This window comes from Triticum aestivum, chromosome 4B (assembly GCF_018294505.1).
Source record: "Triticum aestivum cultivar Chinese Spring chromosome 4B, IWGSC CS RefSeq v2.1, whole genome shotgun sequence".
Lineage (NCBI taxonomy): Eukaryota > Viridiplantae > Streptophyta > Magnoliopsida > Poales > Poaceae > Triticum > Triticum aestivum.
In genome coordinates, this window is record NC_057804.1 from 24,904,043 (window position 1) to 24,922,709 (window position 18,667).

Here is an 18,667-nt window from a genome sequence, read left to right on the forward strand (position 1 = left end):
TAAGACATTGTGGAAATTGTTTCGCAATTAATACCGCCTAGAACACCATAGTGTGATGGTGTGTTCGAACGTCATAGTTGCACCTTATTGGATATGGTGCGTACCATGATGTCTCTTATCGAATTACCACTATTGTTCATGGGTTAGGCATTAGAGACAACCACATTCACTTTAAATAGGGCACCACGTAATTCCGTTGAGATGACACCGTTTGGAGAAACCTAAGTTGTCGTTTCTTAAAGGTTTGGGGCTGCGATGCTTATGTGAAAGAGTTTCAGGTTGATAAGCTCGAACCCAAAGCGGATAAAATACATCTTCATAGAACACCCAAAACAGTTGGGTATACCTCCTAATTCAGATCCGAAAGCAATATGGATTGTTTCTTGAATCGGGTCCTTTCTCAAGGAAAAGTTTGTCTCGAATAATTGAGTGGGAGGATGGTGGAGACTTGATGAGGTTATTGAACCGTCACTACAACTAGTGTGTAGCAGGGCACAGGAAGTTGTTCCCGTGGCACCTACACCAATTGAAGTGGAAGCTTATGATATTGATCATGAAGTTTTGGATCAAGTCACTGTCGTACCTCGTAGGGTGACAAGGATACGTACTACTTCAGAGTGGTACGGTAATCCTGTCTTGAAGGTCATGTTGCTAGACAACAATGAACCTACGAGCTATGGAGAAGCGATGGTGGGCCCAAATTCCGACAAATGGTTAAGAAACCATGAAATCCGAGATAGGATCCATGTATCAGAACAAAGCATGGACTTTGACGGACTTGCCCAATGATCGGCAAGCCATTGAGATAAATGGATTTTTAAGAAGACGGGCGTGGATGGTAATGTCACCATCTATGAAGCTCGACTTGTGGCAAAGAGTTTTTCACAAGTTCAAGGAGTTGACTACGATGAGATTTTCTCATCCGTAGCGATGCTTAAGTCCGTCGGAATCATGTTAGCATAAGCTGCATTTGTGAAATCTGGCAGATGGATGTCAAAACGAGTTTCCTTACCAACTTACGTAAGGAAAGGTTGTGTGTGATACAATCAGAAAGGTTTTGTCGATCCTAAGGATGCTAAAAGGTATGCTAGCTCCAGCAATCCTTCTAAGGACTGGAGTAAGCATCTCGGAGTTGGAATGTATGCTTTGGTGAGATGATCAAAGATTTTGGGTTTATACAAAGTTTATGAGAAACTTGTATTTCCAAAGAAGTGAGTGGGAGCACTATAAAATTTCTGATGAGTATATGTTGTTGACATATTGTTGATCAGAAATGACGTAGAATTTCTGGAAAGCATATAGGGTTATTTTGAAAGTGTTTTTCAATGGAAAGCCTGGATTAAGCTACTTGAGCATTGAGCATCAAGATCTATAAGGATAGATCAAAACGCTTAATGGTACTTTCAAATGAGCACATACCTTGACATGATCTTGAAGGTGTTCAAGATGGATTAGTCAAAGAAGAAGTTCTTGCCTGAGTTGTAAGGTACGAAGTTAAGACTTAAAGCTCGACCTCGGCAGAAAAGAGAGAAAGGACGAAGGTCGTCCCCTATGCTTTAGACGTAGGCTCTACAGTATGCTATGCTGTGTACCGCACCTGAAGTGTGCCTTGCCATGAGTCAGTCAAGGGGTACAAGAGTGATCCAAGAATGAATCACAGGACAGCGGTCAAAGTTATCCTTAGTAACTAGTGGACTAAGGAATTTTCTCGATTATGGAGGTGGTAAAAGAGTTCGTCGTAAAGGGTTACGTCGATGCAAGCTTAACGTTTATCCGGATAGCTCTGAGTAGAGATACCGGATACGTATTATGGAGCAAGAATTTAGAATAGCTCCAAGTAGAACAGTTATTTGGAATAAGCTTCAAATAGAGCGTGGTAGCTGCATCTAGGAGATGACATAAAGATTTGTAAAGCACACACGGATCTGAAAGGTTCAGACCCGTTGACTAAAAACCTCTCTCACAAGCAACATGATCAAACCCAGAACTCATGAGTCTTAATCACATGATGATGTGAACTAGTTTAATGACACTAGTAAACTCTTTGGATGTTGATCACATGGCGATGTGACCTGTCAGTGTTAATCACATGTCGATGTGAACTAGATTATTGACTCTAGTGCAAGTGGGAGACTGTTGGAAATATGCCCTAGAGGCAATAATAAAAGTATTATTATATTTCCTTGTTCATGATAATTGTCTTTTATTCATGCTATAACTGTATTATCCGGAAATCGTAATACACGTGTGAATACATAGACCACAATATGTCCCTAGTGAGCCTCTAGTTGACTAGCTCGTTGTGATCAACAGATAGTCATGATTTCCTGGCTATGGACATTGGATGTCGTTGATAACGGGATCACATCATTAGGAGAATGATGTGATGGACAAGACCCAATCCTAAGCCTAGCATAGAGATCGTGTAGTTCGTATGCTGAAGCTTTTCTAATGTCAAGTATCTTTTCCTTAGACCATGAGATTGTGCAACTCCCGGATACCGTAGGAATGCTTTGGGTGTACCAAATGTCACAACGTAACTGGGTGGCTATAAAGGTGCATTACAGGTATCTCCGAAAGTGTCTGTTGGGTTGGCACGAATCGAGACTGGGATTTGTCACTCCGTGTAAACGGAGAGGTATCTCTGGGCCCACTCGGTAGGACATCATCATAATGTGCACAATGTGACCAAGGGGTTGATTACGGGATGATGTGTTACGGAAACGAGTAAAGAGACTTGCCGGTAAATAGATTGAACAAGGTATCGGTATACCGACGATCAAATCTCGGGCAAGTATAATACCGCTAGACAAAGGGAATTGTATACGGGATCGATTGAGTCCTTGACATCGTGGTTCATCCGATGAGATCATCGTGGAACATGTGGGAGCCAACATGGGTATCCAGATCCCGCTGTTGGTTATTGACCGGAGAACGTCTCGGTCATGTCTGCATGTCTCCCGAACCCGTAGGGTCTACACACTTAAGGTTCGATGACGCTAGGGTTATAAAGGAAGCTTGTATGTGGTTACCGAATGTTGTTCGGAGTCCCGGATGAGATCCTGGACGTCACGAGGAGTTCCGGAATGGTCCGGAGGTAAAGATTTATATATGGAAAGTTGTTGTTCGGGTTCCGGAAAAAGTTTGGGTTTTTTCGGTATTGTACCGGGAAGCTTCCAGAAGGTTCCGGAGGATTCTGGAGGGGTCCGGAGGTCCGGAAATTGTTCCACCACGTCCAATACAGTAGCATGGGCTGTAGGGGGGCGCCCTTGCCTTAATGGGCCAGGGGAACCAACCCCCCCAAGGCCCATGCGCATGGGAAGGGTAAAACCCTAGAGGGGAGGCCTCCACTTAACTTGGGAGGCACTCCTCCCCCCTTGGCCGCACCCCTTGGGGTGGGAAACCCTAAAGGGGGCGCAGCCCCCTTCCCTCCTATATATAGTTGAGGTTTGGGGCTGCCATACACATGAGAACTTCTCCTCTTGGCGCAGCCCTACCTCTCTCCCTTCTCCTCATATCTCGCGGTGCTTGGCGAAGCCCTGCTGGACTACCATGCTCCTCCATCACCACCACGCCGTTGTGCTGCTGCTGGATGGAGTCTTCCTCAACCTCTCCCTCTCTCCTTGCTGGATCAAGGCGTGGGAGACGTCACCGGGCTGTACGTGTGTTGAACGCGGAGGTGTCGTCCGTTCGGCACTTGGTCATCGGTGATTTGGATCACGACGAGTACGACTCCATCAACCCCGTTCACTTGAACGCTTCCGCTTAGCGATCTACAAGGGTATGTAGATGCACTCTCCTTCCCCTCGTTGCTGGTTTCTCCATAGATAGATCTTGGTGACACGTAGGAAAATTTTGAATTTCTGCTACGTTCCCCAACATGCGCGTCCGCCAGATGATTCATGTGGATTCACCCTGTTTTCAGTTGAGCTGAAGCTTTTCTCTGCTGCTTCTTCTTCCTCCTCCTCTTCGATTTGCAGGAGAGTAGTAGTACTATAATAACAAATCCAATGCAAGGAGGAGGAGGAGGCCCTGCGCCTCACGATCATCAGCCCAAGAGACCGTCGCACCACTCCATCGACATCCCGGCGGAGAGCAGCGCGCCCCTCACACCAACGGTGGCAGCAGAGGCAGAAGCTGTAGCGGCAACACCGGGCTCCAATGCCAGCAGAAAGTCCGGCTCAGGTTCTGTTCTGGCAAGCCTCCTGCGCCGCAGCGCACGCCGTCCTTCATGCTGAGGAGGACGGTGCGGAGCCTCCTGCCAGGAGGGGGCAGCTTCAAGTCGTCGGTCAGAGGCTATGAGGCGTCCCTCTCCAGGCTCTTCAGCGGAAGGATCGGCAACGAACAGAGGCAGCGAACAGAGGCAGCGCCAGAGAACAGAGGGAGTATCAATGCGGCATTACGTGAGAGTTCAGGGGGCTATCTGCAAAAATCCAGCCCTCCACAGCTGCCACGTGCGCCGCACGTGACCTCAGAACAGAGAAAACCGGGCGTCCGACCGGTTCAGCTCGCGTGTGTGACTTAAATGCACCCACAACGCAAGTTCTGTGACAGGTTTTTCCAGTTTGCAAGTTGTGTGACTAAAGTGCACCCGCAGAACAAGTTCTTAGACCGCGAGTGCCATTTACTCTAGTTCGAAATGAGCCCTCTGAACCTGCATTTCAGTCGCCACTTGAACTGCTCGTCTGCACGCTAGCACTTCAGCCATCTCAGGGTCAACAATGTTTGGTAAAAACTGGCAAAAAGCAGCCCTGAACGCCCCGGCGTGATCCCTGAATACAACTTCTTCACCACCCTTATCTCCATTCCTTGAGACCGCGCCGTCGGAGTTGATCTTTACCCATCCATCTTCAGGAGGCTCCCATCGTTGGATAGTCTTTGTCTCCGGTTGTGGCACCCTCGTCTCGTGTGCTAGTTTCCAATCCATAAGATGTGTCCGAACAGTGGCTACTATTTCATGTGGCTTGGCAATCTTCCTGCCGTCTCTTGCATCATTTCTCGCGAGCCATAGCCCGTATGTGGCCTGAAGCAATACTTCCTTTTCATTCTCCGAGGCTCCGGTGAACCAGCTTAATAGCCAGGATGCAAGCTCGCGTTGGGATGTGATAAACAGTGGTGGGGATCCCAGTTGTATACCTAGCTCCGAGCACATTTGCGCCCAAAACTGAACAGAATGTTGACACGCCCAGAAGCGGTGCACCATTGTCTCCTCCCGGCCACACACGACGCAGAAAACACCTGGTTTGATTCTGCGACGGTGTAGTTCAGCCCCTACAGCAAGGCCGTTTCGGATCATTCGCCACATATGGATCTTTACCTTGATTTTTTGTCCAAAAGGACCCCCTGCCGAACGCTATTGTCAAAAAGGACTATCTGCAGATAAAAACATCAAAAAGCACCCCCTGACTAGTGGCGGCAGGTGCGGCAGGCGACACGTGGCACCTGCCGCCACACCAGGAGGCGGCGGGCCCCGCCGCCACCGCAGGAGGCGGCCGCGCGGTGCACAACGGATTCGGCACAGTGCAACGGAACGGGTGAGGCCAGGTGGGCCACGCCGCCACTGGCTGAGGCGGCCGCTGCTGCCCATGCCGCGCCCAGGCCGACAGCAGCATCTTCACGGGAAGCGAGGCGCGGGCCCGGCCGCCACCGGGTGAGGCGGCAGCGCGCATGCGGCCCGACAGCCCTGACGGCGCTGATTTCAACGGCGCTGATTTCTATGACAGCGACCTGACGTCGCTAATTTGGACGGAGCTGATTTTCCTATTGCAGATGGCGCTGATTCCCGTGTGCAACAGCGACCCTGACGGCAGTGATTCCCACGAGCGGGAAAATGCACGCTGATGCTTCTTTCGCCCAAGAAACAGTCTTGCTTTAGCTTCTTTTGCCTCAGCGGATAGGACCGCACTGTGAGAATCGCTCTGGCTATTGCTTGAGAGGATGCGACGGCATCAGTCACTCGCTGCGGGAATCCAATACTGCGGGAAGCTATTGCGCCGACACTACAGGGATCCTAAAATTTACTGCTTAATTTTCTCGCCATTATTTATCGTCTGGGCTTATAAAAGGAGACACCGAGGCTCTCGTCCAGCCATCCTTGAAATCGCCACTGCGCAAAGTGTATAACACAATTTTTTTCAGTCGGTATGAGTTTGCCTTGCTCGGATCAAAGCATTAGGCCGAGGAAAATGAAGAACGCAAGTTTGCCTCCTGGGGTGGCAGTCCTGCGATGTTGGTGTGGCGATCTTTGCAAGGTGAAGGAGGTGACGGATTTTTCAGATTGGTTGGGCATGAAGTTTTTCATGTGCGCCAATTATGAGGAAGATCCTGCCGTAGCTATTTCAGAGTACGACAAGCCTCCGGTATGCTTTAACCATCACGAATAGATATTGTTGGTATTTTCATTGATTCTTTAGTAACATTCTTGTTTCTTGTTGTAGTCTCCTCCGCCTCTGTGCATGTACTATCATTGGATTGACACGGAGAAGCCGGCTTGGGCAGTGACTGAGATTCGTGAAAGAAGTCGCCGTGCGTGGAATAGTTTATTTGCGGAAGAGCGACGCGAGAAGGCGGAAGCTGAGGAGAAAGCAGAGCAAGAGAGAGAGTTAAAAGAATACTATGCGGAGCAACACCGTTTTTTTGAGGAAATGGGAAAGAAAAACAGGGAAGAGGCTCGTCGCATGGAGGAGCAGGAACGACAGCGAAAGGAGGCTCGTGAGGCAGAGAGGCAGAGAAAGAAAGAAAGGGCTCGTCAGGCCAAGGCAGCAGAAGAAGCTGGCGATGGAAAAGGAAAATATCCACGCTGGACTCAGTAGATTCCTGTGGTAGTATTTAAAATTCCGCAATCATTTGTATCTTTATTTCTGCACTTTAATGTAGCTTTATTTCAGGAGTTAAATGTAGGTATATTCCTACAATGTATCTTATTTTCAGTTGTGCCGTGTCGTAATGGAAAAAAATATAGTTTAAGAATAAAGTAGTGGCATTTTCTTTCCCTCCACTAATATCGAACATCGTGCAACAACTACAAAATAAAATTAAGATAGAACATAATGCCCTACAATAACAGAGTACAAACTAATAATGCAAGTACATCCGAATTAAACGGTAGAACTGGAATAAAACTACATGAAGGCATCATCGTCATCCTCCATCGATGCAGAACTCTTGCCCTTCGAGGATGTAGAACTCTTACCCTTGGACGATGCAGAACTCTTGCTCTTCGAGGATGCAGTACTCTTGCCCTTAGACGATGCAGAACTCTTGCCCTTTGATGATGCAGCACCCGGAAGCGGCGGCATGAAGATATCATCTTCATCCTCGCTCTCCTCAGTCCATAAAAATGGATGCATTTCTGCAGTCCTTCTGAAAGTTTCACTCTTCGGCTCCACTACATTCTTCCACCTTGCATGCAACCTAAGAAGTTCTTTACGTACCTCCTCATAGGTCCTTTCAGGCCACCCAGACCTACGTAATTGGTGAGCCAACTCATTCATTATGGTGTCACTACCGGTGAGTTCGTCCCATGGAACTATCCTACTGTCCATCCTGAAATCGGTAGCTAGCCTCAGAAGAGTCCTGCTCATCCCAGGGTGAAAACTACGATCGAAAGGATAATGGGACATCTCGACTACACTACACTCGAATGCTTATCCACCTCCGTCTGAATGGGGTTTTATAGGTAGAGAGGAGAAAATGGCGGGAAAGAACGAGTGCAGTATGGCGGGAAAGGGTTGGCGGGAACATATGGCGGGAAACGAGTGGCGGGAAGATATGGCGGGAAGGGGTTGGCGGGAAACGGGTGGCGGAACATATGGAGGGAAAGCGTTGGCGGGAAAATATTGAGGGGAAAGCGTTGCCTGAAAATATTGAGGGGAAAGCGTTGACTGGTGCATTTTTATTTCAGCAAACATAGATGTTCAAATCGAAAAGTCTGATACACACATATATAGATACAATGGGTCGCGCACGTGCATAGATGAATCACCCTACTTAACGACGACCACCTGGCCTTTCCTTACGACCGGAAGGCGACAAGCGATTAGGTGGCCGGGTCACACGAAGACCGCGGCCGTACTCCACTTCGGCTTCATGTGTCTGCGAGTCCTGCGTAGGTGGTGGAGTCGCGAATCCTTGTTGCGAACCTGAAGCGTAATTGTAGGCGTATGGTTGTGACTCCGGGGGGATAAAAGATGGGCCAATAACATCCCCTCCGAAGAACTCTGTAACTAATGATGTAACCGTGTCGCCAAGATCATGTGATGCTCCCCGGAGGCCTGTGTTGACGCCATGATCATGTGATGCTCCTCGGAGGCCTGTGTTGACGCCGCGTTGGGTGTTCTCATCGCCCCAATTAACATCAGGTGTGTCCTGCACATAGAAACATTTTAAACAAACTGTTAGAGGATAATATATGATATCATTGTAAATGCATTGAAATGTAAACATGACTACCTGAGCATATCCCTCTCCTATACTGTCTGGCCATTGTACTTGGTGCTGGTTTAAATCTGGTACACGAGTCTCCTCGGGCATGGGGATCCCTCGCGTGGAGAGAAACGGCTGAGATCCCTCACCTTGGGTGTATGCATCATATCCTGTGTACGCATATGGGTTAGGGGAAAGAAACTGCTCGGGCATCGAATCCAAGCCCGTGCCATGGTCCTGAGATGTTTGCCCCTGACGAAGCTGCATCGAAGAAGAGCGATGCAGTGGCAGAGATGAGTCATGTCGTGGCAATGTCGTTCTAGTACTCGGACCCTCCCCCCATTGCTCATGGCTCGTACGCGCCTCGCTCGGTCTGGACGACGGTGCCGCACTCGGTCTGGCTGACCTCGCTACCGGCATGTATGCTCCAGTGGCAACGTCGTCGCCTCTACCGCATCTGAACTTCTTTGCCACGAATTGTTGCAAAAGTTTCTGGAATGTCTTGCGATATGGGCCCTGGGCCGGCATGCTATCCGTAGCCATCTGCCCTACTTCGTTGACATTTTCAAGCTGAACAATATTTGGATGTTATTTAGTTCCAATGATTATGAAATGATGGACCTAAAAAAGTTACAAGTGATTACCAGGTGGTCACGATAGTAAGCTGCATGCAGCTCAACATGTCTCCGCGCCTGCTCCTCTTGTGTGAGATGTGTTGGTATAGTAGCTGGCTGACTGGCCAGGCTAGCACGTGTGTTCATGCAGTACCACTGCTTGTACGCTTGATCTGTACTTCCATCGTACGGCCTGCAAAATTAAATAATTACATAAACCGTTGTGATGAAAGCAAAGCATCTTCACGCATCGTATGATCATCGTAAAAAAATAATGTACATAAAATATACCTAAGTTGACGCACTATATCTGCTAGCGCTTCATTTGTCCACTTGTGTACCCATTCACTGTTCTCTTCCCTCCAATCGTATAAACTCCAACCCCTGCCCATATTGGTTAGCCTGCAAATTATGTAACAAAGTGTGAGTTTAGTAAATTAAAAATGACACTAACTATTTAGGGATGTCACATCTTACTTATGTGTTTCCTCATCGATACGTCTGGGAAAAGGTGGTGGAATTTCTTGATAGAGACCGAACTGTCTCATTACACGCTCTGGGTTGTAAGGTTCAACACACCACAGGAACAATAAGTTGCAGCGAGTCAGCCAGAATGCACTATCGGTCAACATGCCTGGTGTGAAGTGTCGAGCATCAAAGACCATTTTTAGCTGGTCCTGAGTCCACGGGTTCCATGTGACTTCTGCCTCATCAAGTATCTCAAACTGCTGGTGGTACATAGGGTAACAATTTTTCGCAATATCTGGAGACCAACGTTTCCGTGCCTTTGTCCACCTGGTGGCCATAGTTGCGCTAGCACCCTCGCCAAAGTCATATGGGTATATGGGTTGTACTATACGAGGTCGTCCTACAGGGAGGTATTCCCAGGACCACAACTGTAGAAACTCATAGGCGACACAAAGTAATGGAGCTTTTTGTGCGAAAGAGGTTTTTTGCGTGGCATCACACAAGCCTCTGTATGTATGAGATAGCATGGCAGAACCGAAGCTGTATTTTGGCTGCTCGGGTAAAGGTTCATCTACCATATTCTCTGCAATGTAGATGAGACCAGGGACAACAACGTCCCCATGTGAATTTGGAAATAGATTCCCGAGGAGCCACAACAAATATGCAAACAGATGTCTTTTTCTCGTCTCCTCATTGGCGAAGCTAGATAAATTAAGAAAGTTATCACGAAGCCAGACGAGTGGGATGCCCCGAGGGTTACCAGAACGTTGTGATTCTGGCATTTCCATCCCAAGACGGGCTGCTATATCTAATGCCCAAGATGGAGACACTCGTGGAGAGACTACCGGCTCACCTCTAATTGGTAGAGCAGTGATCATAGAAACATCTTTCAGTGTAGGTGCAAGCTCCCCAAAACGAAAGTGAAAGGTGTGGGTTTCAGGTCTCCACCGGTCAACGAGGGATGTCAAAAGGGATGGGTCCGAACGTACTTGGTCGTCGCATGATGTGAGCCTAGCAAAACCTTGTAGTCCATAAGCGTCAAGGTGAGCAAGGAAATGATTGTGTATTGGCCATGTTTTCTTTATGGTTCGAAGTCTGAAAGGCCGATAATCATGCTTAGTATTTGGTTTCAAAAATAGGTGGCAACGGTGCCCGGCGTCATGGGGCCCCTGCAAAAGCACTGGCACTTCACCCATAACCTGCACACAAACATACAAATATAAATTACGAGGAAGACAGAAATACAAATGCAAATCTAAATTAACTTAAAAAATACAAAGAGATACGATTTACATTAATTATCTGAAGTTAACATCAGGAGTACAATAATACAAAGAGAATGAATTTAAATTCAATATAAGTACACATAACGAGTACAAATATAAATAGACATGGCGAGTACATATATATCAACATCATGCGTTGTTGTTGGCTCGATACGGGCAGTCTTTGCGTGAATGTCCAGGACACCTGCAAACGCGGCATCGCCTTGGTTCTCCCATCTGGCTATGGTCCATGTCATTGCGATGACGCCTAGACTGACGTCGTCCCTTTGCGGTTCTCATCAAGTCGGTGTTCGGAACCCATTTCGGCCCATCTGGCCACAACATTTTGTAGTTCATATCAATGCCCCAAGCCCAGAACTCACCGTTCCAAGTGTTGTACAGATTGTACATGTTAAAGTACGGCGATATGTATGGCTCGACGCTGATTTTTTGAACAGCAGCCGCCCGGAGCACATGACTGCAAGGGTAGCCCTCAAGCTTGGGCTTGTTACAAGTGCACTCACAGGAGGTTGAGCCAAGGGTGACAGCTTGCTTTTTTGATCCTCTGTGGTGACCCTTAACGTACTTGGCTCGCACATTGACCTCCCACTTATTCCTAAGTGCGTCCACTTTCCTGCAGCCATGACTTTGGGACTTCTTTGCTTTCTCGTCCAGATGTCTTTGCATCTTCTCGGACCATGGCTTGTTCAATTCAACTTGTGCTTTGGCGACGGTGACCCTGTCTGCAAAGTATGACAGGGTCCGGTTCCAAGTTTCTTCAATTAGGGCTGTGATAGGCAGTGCTCGCACCCCTTTAAGAACACCATTGTACACCTCTGACATGTTGCTGGTCATTATTCCATACCGAGCCCCGGTGTCGTGAGCTTGTGCCCACTTCTCCAAATGAGGGCAATTCTCGGTGATCCACTGGCTCAAATTTATGGCCGTCCTACGACCCCTCCGGTCTTCTCTCTGCGGCAAGGCCGCGCGGTCGATCTCACCATTGATACCTGCCCATATCGCATTCATTTTGGCTACAGTTTTTTGCATGCACATCCTCTTGAATAACTTGAACCAATCCTTGTTTTTGAATTTGGAGTAAAAGTTTGCTGCCAAATGCCTCATGCACCACCTTCCCTCTAGATCGGGCCAGCCCCACTCTTCTTCCGACGCCTTAATTATTTCAAGAGCGCTTAATAATCCAGTGTTGCGATCAGAAATGATGCAAACACCTTTACGCTCTTTCACGACACCAATCTTCACGCAGCTCAGGAACCACAACCAGCTATCTTTGTTCTCGCTCTCGACCAATGCATATGCAATAGGAAGAAGCTGATTATTTGCATCCGCTGCAATCGCCACCAATAGTGTGCCCTTGTACTTTCCAGTGAGAAAGGTACCATCAACAGATAATACCGGGCGACAGTGCCTGAAGGCTTGTATAGTCTGGGCGAATGCCCAGAATAAGCGGTCCAGGATTAGCTCACCCGGGTTCATTGGGTTTGGACGTTCTCTCCGCCAAACTTGAGTCCCCCTATTAGCACTTGCTATTTGATGAAGCATTCTAGGGGCATAAGAATATGCCTCCTCATAGGTACCATACAAGTTCTTGAATATATTTTCCTTCGCATGCCTAGCCTTGCTGTAGCTAACAGGGAATCCAATTAGATCCTCTGCATCTTTTTGCAGAGCCCTAACACTAATGTTGAGACTTCCCTGCACAATTGTTTCCATCGTCTGTGCCACAAATTTTGCTGTCACATTGCAGTGATCTGAAAGAGTCCCAGTTTGCTCACAGGTATGCTCCACTATTTTTGTGATATGCCATGACTGACATACCCCAGGCTTCAGTCTAGCGAGAACTCTTCCGCGGCAACCTTTCGCGGTGTGGATGCATATGACCTTCAACTCTTTTTTATCAGACTGCTTCACTCTATGCTGGCGGTGGATGCCGATTGCATAGCTACCCATTGCCTGGTAAGCAGACTTCTTATCTGGGAAAACTTGCCCAACCTCCAGGCTTCCCGCTCCTAGGCCAGAAGCAGAGTGAAATTCGTTGGTGATGCTCATATCCTGTAAAAACCCAGGTTGCAGTGCCGCCGCGACCGCCCTCTGAGGAGGAACATCTTCTTCTCCGCTTGACTCCGAAGACGCAGAAGAATGATCATCATCATCTAGCGCCTCCGGCAATCCCTCCACGTGTTCGCTCATGTCAACGGCCGCCGACCAATATCCTGTGTCATACACAGGCTGGCCGCCCGTCGGTTCCGATGGGCCGATGCTAGGGGCTGATGTGATGGCCAACTCGACCTCACCACCCCTGCTACTGCATCCGGCAACATCAGTGACTGAAATGAACTCCACATACACCATCGGCTGACCATACATTGAGTTATTGGGATTGCTTGCAAACCTCATGTACGACCCCCACGACCGATCACCTGTGACAGGCCGCAAACCCCAACGGGCAACTGTCCCATCATTTCCTCCGTCAACGACGAAGGCCTCCATTGTCATTTTTTTTCCTGCATCACTGGGCCAAACACCGCTCGGATGCACCTTCTAACAGCTGCGTAACCCACGTTGACCATGTCTCTCACCACTACTGTAGTCGACTCACAGAAGGACACATCCACCCCGCATGGACCGTCGCGTAAGACGTTCCCATAGTACACTACTAAATTTTCCATAGTACCTAACCAACATACATGTTTACATTTCAAATAATTAGTAACTGAACATTTAGTAACGATGACAACATTTACATATCTTATGACTAAAATAATAACCGTATTTTCGTTATAAATATTCGGTTTGTTTTTAGAATCATTTGCTTAGACTTTAAGGGGTTGTTTGGTTAACGGGTATTTAAAGATCTATTTTTCTCAAATTTGTCTATGAGCGTAACAAACTAAAACTCTGTTTGCTTTTCTCTAACTACCCCAAAAATATCCTAAAATAGTTCTCGTAACATGCAAAAACTTAGCTTCTGGAAAAACGACTTTTCGTAAAATATGGTTTTCTACATAATTTCCTTACAACAGGTTATGACAAAACTGAGGGTAAGTACTCGCTATCCAAACAACCACTAAACATAATATTACGATAATAACATTTAAATATCATATGAGTAAAATATCTAATTTCTTCCGGCATGATATAATGTTTTTCATATCATACGATAAATTTCATTTATTTACAAATAATAATATTTGCAGCGGCATGACAGTACATCAATATAAAAAATATTAACAAAATTACGGCGTCATTTTATACCTTAGGTCCAATATGGATGTGCTTGCAAATGCAATTAAGCGTCCAAATAGTTCGAATAAATATCCGTCACCAGTAAAATATGAACAGAGTCAACCTATTATCACATGAACATCAATATTACACACGGATTTTTCTTTCTGCTATCAAAAGTATGAAAATAACACTTGCATGTATGTGGTCATCATCTCAAAAGGGATAGCGAAGATGGTAACACAATTTCTTCAATCACGTCATCTCCTCCTTGTTTGCTACTAAGATGAATTATTTTACCTAATTACATTTATCATTAAGTACATTACCACCTAATCTTAACATATAAAATTTAGATTATTGTGACATAACAAAGTAGACCTACGATTTCCTAACCATAGACTTATTAATAAACATACCACATGAAATATCATACCACATGCAATGAACAATTACAGTGTAATTTTTTCTTAATTACCGTATTAAGAGCTTCTCGCATGTCAATACAAATGTATGCAACTAACATTGATACAACATCTTCAACCTACTCTTATCAAAAAAATAGTTTAAATGTTGTATCCGTCGTTTGAATTTTTTCCGAACCTCTAAGCACTAACATCACATAGCTAATGACGAGCTAAATGACTAACTAATTACCACCGTGCATCACAAAAAAATCCATGTATTGCAAAGCTCATACCTTGATCTCCCCCTTCGTACTTCACTTAGCACGGCAAATCCTACTCCAGAAACTCCAAATGACTCCTCCAAGTGCTGAAATAATGCCTAAAACAACATAGAGTACACACTTAGGAACTAATCAAACAGAACTAAAACATCATGCATGCAAACAAAACCAACAAAAATGGATAGATCTTACCTTAATCTATCTTTTCTTCAACTTCACCATCTTCGAAAACCAACTCTAAATCGGCCAAAATCACGAGTGAAAGTAGCTACCAAGTATTTCCTTCTGTGTATTCTTCTAGACTTAGACAGAGTAGAGAGGCAGTGAAGGCAAGGAGAGATATTCGAGAGAGTGTATGCGCAGCCGCGGTTGTGCGTATATAAAGAGGAGGAGCACTGTATTGTCGGCAGAACGAGATACACTCAGCTACCGCAGCCTCGGATTCCAGCATTGCGTTGTCTCATCACACGCAGCAACTAGACCGCTCTCGGGTGTCGGCAAGAAGCGGAAATCACGCAGGCTGCGGGAATCAGATTCCAATTTACAAAGCATCTGCGGAAATCACGCGCTGCAGCAGGCCGTCCAAATTAGCGCCGTCAGGTCGCTGTCATAGAAATCAGCGCCGTTGAAATCAGCGCCGTCAGGGCTGTCGGGCCGCATGCACGCTGCCGCCTCACCCGGTGGCGGCCGGGCCCGCGCCTCGCTTCCCGTGAAGATGCTGCTGTCGGTCTGGGCGCGGCATGGGCAGCAGCGGCCGCCTCAGCCAGTGGCGGCGTGGCCCACCTGGCCTCACCCGTTCCGTTGCACTGTGCCGAATCCGTTGTGCACCGCGCGGCCGCCTCCTGTGGTGGCGGCGGGGCCCGCCGCCTCCTGGTGTGGCGGCAGGTGCCACGTGTCGCCTGCCGCACCTGCCGCCACTAGTCAGGGGGTCTTTTTTGACGTTTTTATCTGCAGATAGTCCTTTTTGACAATAGCGTTCGGCAGGGGGTCCTTTTGGACAAAAAATCCTTTACCTTCGCCGGCACACTGGTATCCCACAATGCCAAGTATCCTTTGTGTTTACTAACTGAACTAGATGACTCAGGCTGTCCGGAGCTTGCTCTGTTCAAAGACATCCTCAAATGATATGCAGACTTTACTGAGAAGGCACCACTCTTTGTAAAATTCCATGCTAGATAATCGAAACTGCTTCGCGCACGACGGCTGCGTGGCCGATTCATGCACGATTCAAAATCAGACGGTGGCCTGCAGTTTACTACCACACACCAACGGCTTGATTAACTACATCGTCCACAAATCGTGCACATGGTGTCGTGTGTATAGCATCGTTGCTAGATAATCATTAGTGCCCGGTCCCCCTATGGTAATCTGTTTCACATCAGCAACGTCATCTGGAGTGAACATGTTCTGCAGCAATCCTTCGTTCCAAGCCATCCCATCTGCTGTCAGGAGATCCGCAACCTTGGTGACCCCATGTAGATAGACCTAACAAAAAAATTACCCGTAGAATGATTCAATTAATTAATAAAATATAGTTATTTAAATAAAAGGATCCTACGTCTAGCCCACTCCAGTTTTTTCTAACATGAGAAATAATAGAAGAAAACCAGCTCAAATCAAATCAGGGATGCAATCCACTGATAAAAATGCAGTGTATATTCCTTTCCTCTATGATGAACGCTGTTTTGCCTTTTTATGGTTGTATATTTATTATCGAGAAATCTAACCACCAGTCGGCAGGATTTTAGTAATAGATCCGAACGACTCCTTCGCCGTTCGATCCGAATCATGCGGGCGCACGCTCGTCTTCCCTCTTTCCCGATTTTCGTCTTCCCTCTTTCCTTATTTTCTGGTTTCAGTTTCCTATTCTATCGGTAGTAATTAACGTTTCCTTTAAAACTGCACCCGCCACATTTGTACTGCTTCGATCCTGGCCCGATTGTTGCTCCCACCCCAAAATCTCGCAATAATTAATGCTGGATTAATTAGCATGCATGCCGCACCATTTTTACGGGATTATTAAAGCAGCGGTCAAAAATATAGGTCATTCACGGGATTTGATCCTTGGTCGTTGTTTAGTACATTTGCCCACCAACCACCTATTGTATGTCTAGTCCTTGTGCAGATGAAAGGGTATTTTCATGGTTGACTTCTCGTTTTTATATTACCATTGTAGAAAAACCCATTTTATGTAGTGCTATTAGAGTGGAACAAAATTCACCTCGCGTGGCTATGATGGTCTCGCCGCAAAACGCCCCGATGGTGCCGACGGACAATGTTAATACGATAGGGTGAATATGTATAAAGCATGATAATTTACACATAGCACATCTAATAACTTGCATACAAACACTATGATAACTTTGACAGGAGTGGGAGGTTGTTGAGACCATACCCCTGATAACTTCTATGTGAAGAGCATGCTAATTTACGCATCATTTAGCTGATAACATGTGTACAGACACTATGATAACTTTGGGGGGGGAGGGTTGTTGTAATACATCACCGATAACTGCTACATGAATAACATGGTAATTTATGCATCATAGAACTAATAACTTCTGTGCAACACGTTGATAACTTTTAACCCGGGGAAATAAAGTTGAAGAAATATGTCACCGGTAATTTTTGTGCGAATAACATGGTAATTTATGCACCGCAGACCTGATAGCTTACGTACATACATGGTGATAACTTTGACTCGGTAACTCATGTGTAAATAACATGATAATATATGCACAACTGAGTTGATAACTGACTTAGTTCAGGTGTGATAACTTTTGACCGGGAGGGCGGCCCGGGGGGGAGGGGGGTGCATGTTGTTAAACACCCTTCAGTAACTCATGTAAGAATAACATGGTAATATGAACACAATAGAGGTGATGACTTAGTTAGCCCTGGCCTGGTAACTTTTTGACCTAAAAAGTTATCAAAACACACCAACTTGAGATCTAGTTTCGAAGATCTCGTCGCAACGAATTTCTCATGTCAAAATGATTTTTGTAACGGAGCGACTGTTTGAGTTACAAAACATTTTCAATTATTTTTGAAATTCAGTGGAATCCCCCCTTACATTAGCATTTTGCGTCCTCTTGGGCAATGCATGAATGTGTATGTGGGGAGAAGATCGAAGAAACCATTTTATATGCCCTGGTAATTTTTGTGGAAACACTATGATAATTTATGCTCAACTAGCATGATAACTCGCGTAGCACATCCGTGATAACTTTTTACCCTACAAAAAAGTCATCGGAACATACCAATGTTGGATCTAGTGTCCAAGATATCATCACCACAAAAACATTTATGTGAAAACAAGTTTTCGATTAGGGCGACAGTTTGAGGTACAAAAACATTTTGAAGTTCTAAAATTGGGAGAATCTAGGATAACATCAACATTTTTTTTGTTATCTAGGGCATGCATGCATGTGCACGTGAGAAGAAAGGTTGAAAAATAATTTTTCATGTCCGATAATTTCTGTGAAAACAGGTTGGTAACTTATGTGTTAAAGGCATGATAACTTACATAGCCCAGACCTGGTAACTTTTTACACGAAAAAAAAATTCGTCAGAATATATCAACATGGGATCTAGTTTTGAAGATCTCGTCGCGACGAACATTTTATATGAAAACAGTTTTTCAATTGGATCGACGATTTGAGCTACAAAACATTTTGAAATATTGAAATAGAAAGAATAGTTTGCTGACATCATCTGTTTTGTCTTGTAGTTTGCATGCATGCATGAAAACATAAATCAACACATACATCCTTTCCTTAGCCACGAAAGAGATTAGTAATCAAGGGAAAAGAAATAATTAGATGTATAATTAGTAATTAAGAAAGAGAAATGGGCGTGCGGATTTGTTGCTAAATTCAGTACGTCCGGAAGTTAGCACAATCCATTTATTATATGTTAGAATAGCTGGTATCACCCAATGATGTCTTCCTTTGTGCTTAATC

General features: G+C 45.9%; 1 protein-coding gene across 2 annotated transcripts; it reads right to left on the reverse strand.

Annotated features, from left to right (window-relative positions):
- Nucleotides 1-7,922: 7,922 nt before the first annotated feature.
- Nucleotides 7,923-15,027, reverse strand: LOC123090714 (protein MAIN-LIKE 1-like). 2 transcript variants are annotated; one of them, XM_044512047.1, is made up of 8 exons: nucleotides 14,898-15,027; nucleotides 14,718-14,803; nucleotides 14,048-14,141; nucleotides 9,516-10,705; nucleotides 9,330-9,440; nucleotides 9,069-9,231; nucleotides 8,452-8,994; nucleotides 7,942-8,367 (listed from the first exon to the last, which is right to left on the reverse strand). In XM_044512047.1, exons 4-8 carry the CDS (start codon nucleotides 10,700-10,702, stop codon nucleotides 7,990-7,992), a joined length of 2,382 nt encoding a protein of 793 aa, XP_044367982.1. In that variant the 5' UTR covers nucleotides 10,703-10,705; nucleotides 14,048-14,141; nucleotides 14,718-14,803; nucleotides 14,898-15,027; the 3' UTR covers nucleotides 7,942-7,989. The 2 variants fall into 2 exon arrangements, with proteins under 2 accessions (XP_044367983.1, XP_044367982.1); XM_044512048.1 differs by lacking the exon at nucleotides 8,452-8,994 and having other exon boundaries at nucleotides 7,923-8,367.
- Nucleotides 15,028-18,667: the final 3,640 nt, after the last annotated feature.

Coding starts and splice junctions, on each gene's coding strand:
- LOC123090714 (XM_044512047.1), bottom strand. CDS start 10,702: ATGGGTGAAGTGCCAGTGCTTTTGCAGGGGCCCCATGACGCCGGGCAC. Junction 9,441..9,515: donor ATCGATGAGGAAACACATAA/GTAAGATGTGAC, acceptor CATAATTTGCAG/GCTAACCAATATGGGCAGGG. Junction 8,995..9,068: donor CTTACTATCGTGACCACCTG/GTAATCACTTGT, acceptor AATATTGTTCAG/CTTGAAAATGTCAACGAAGT.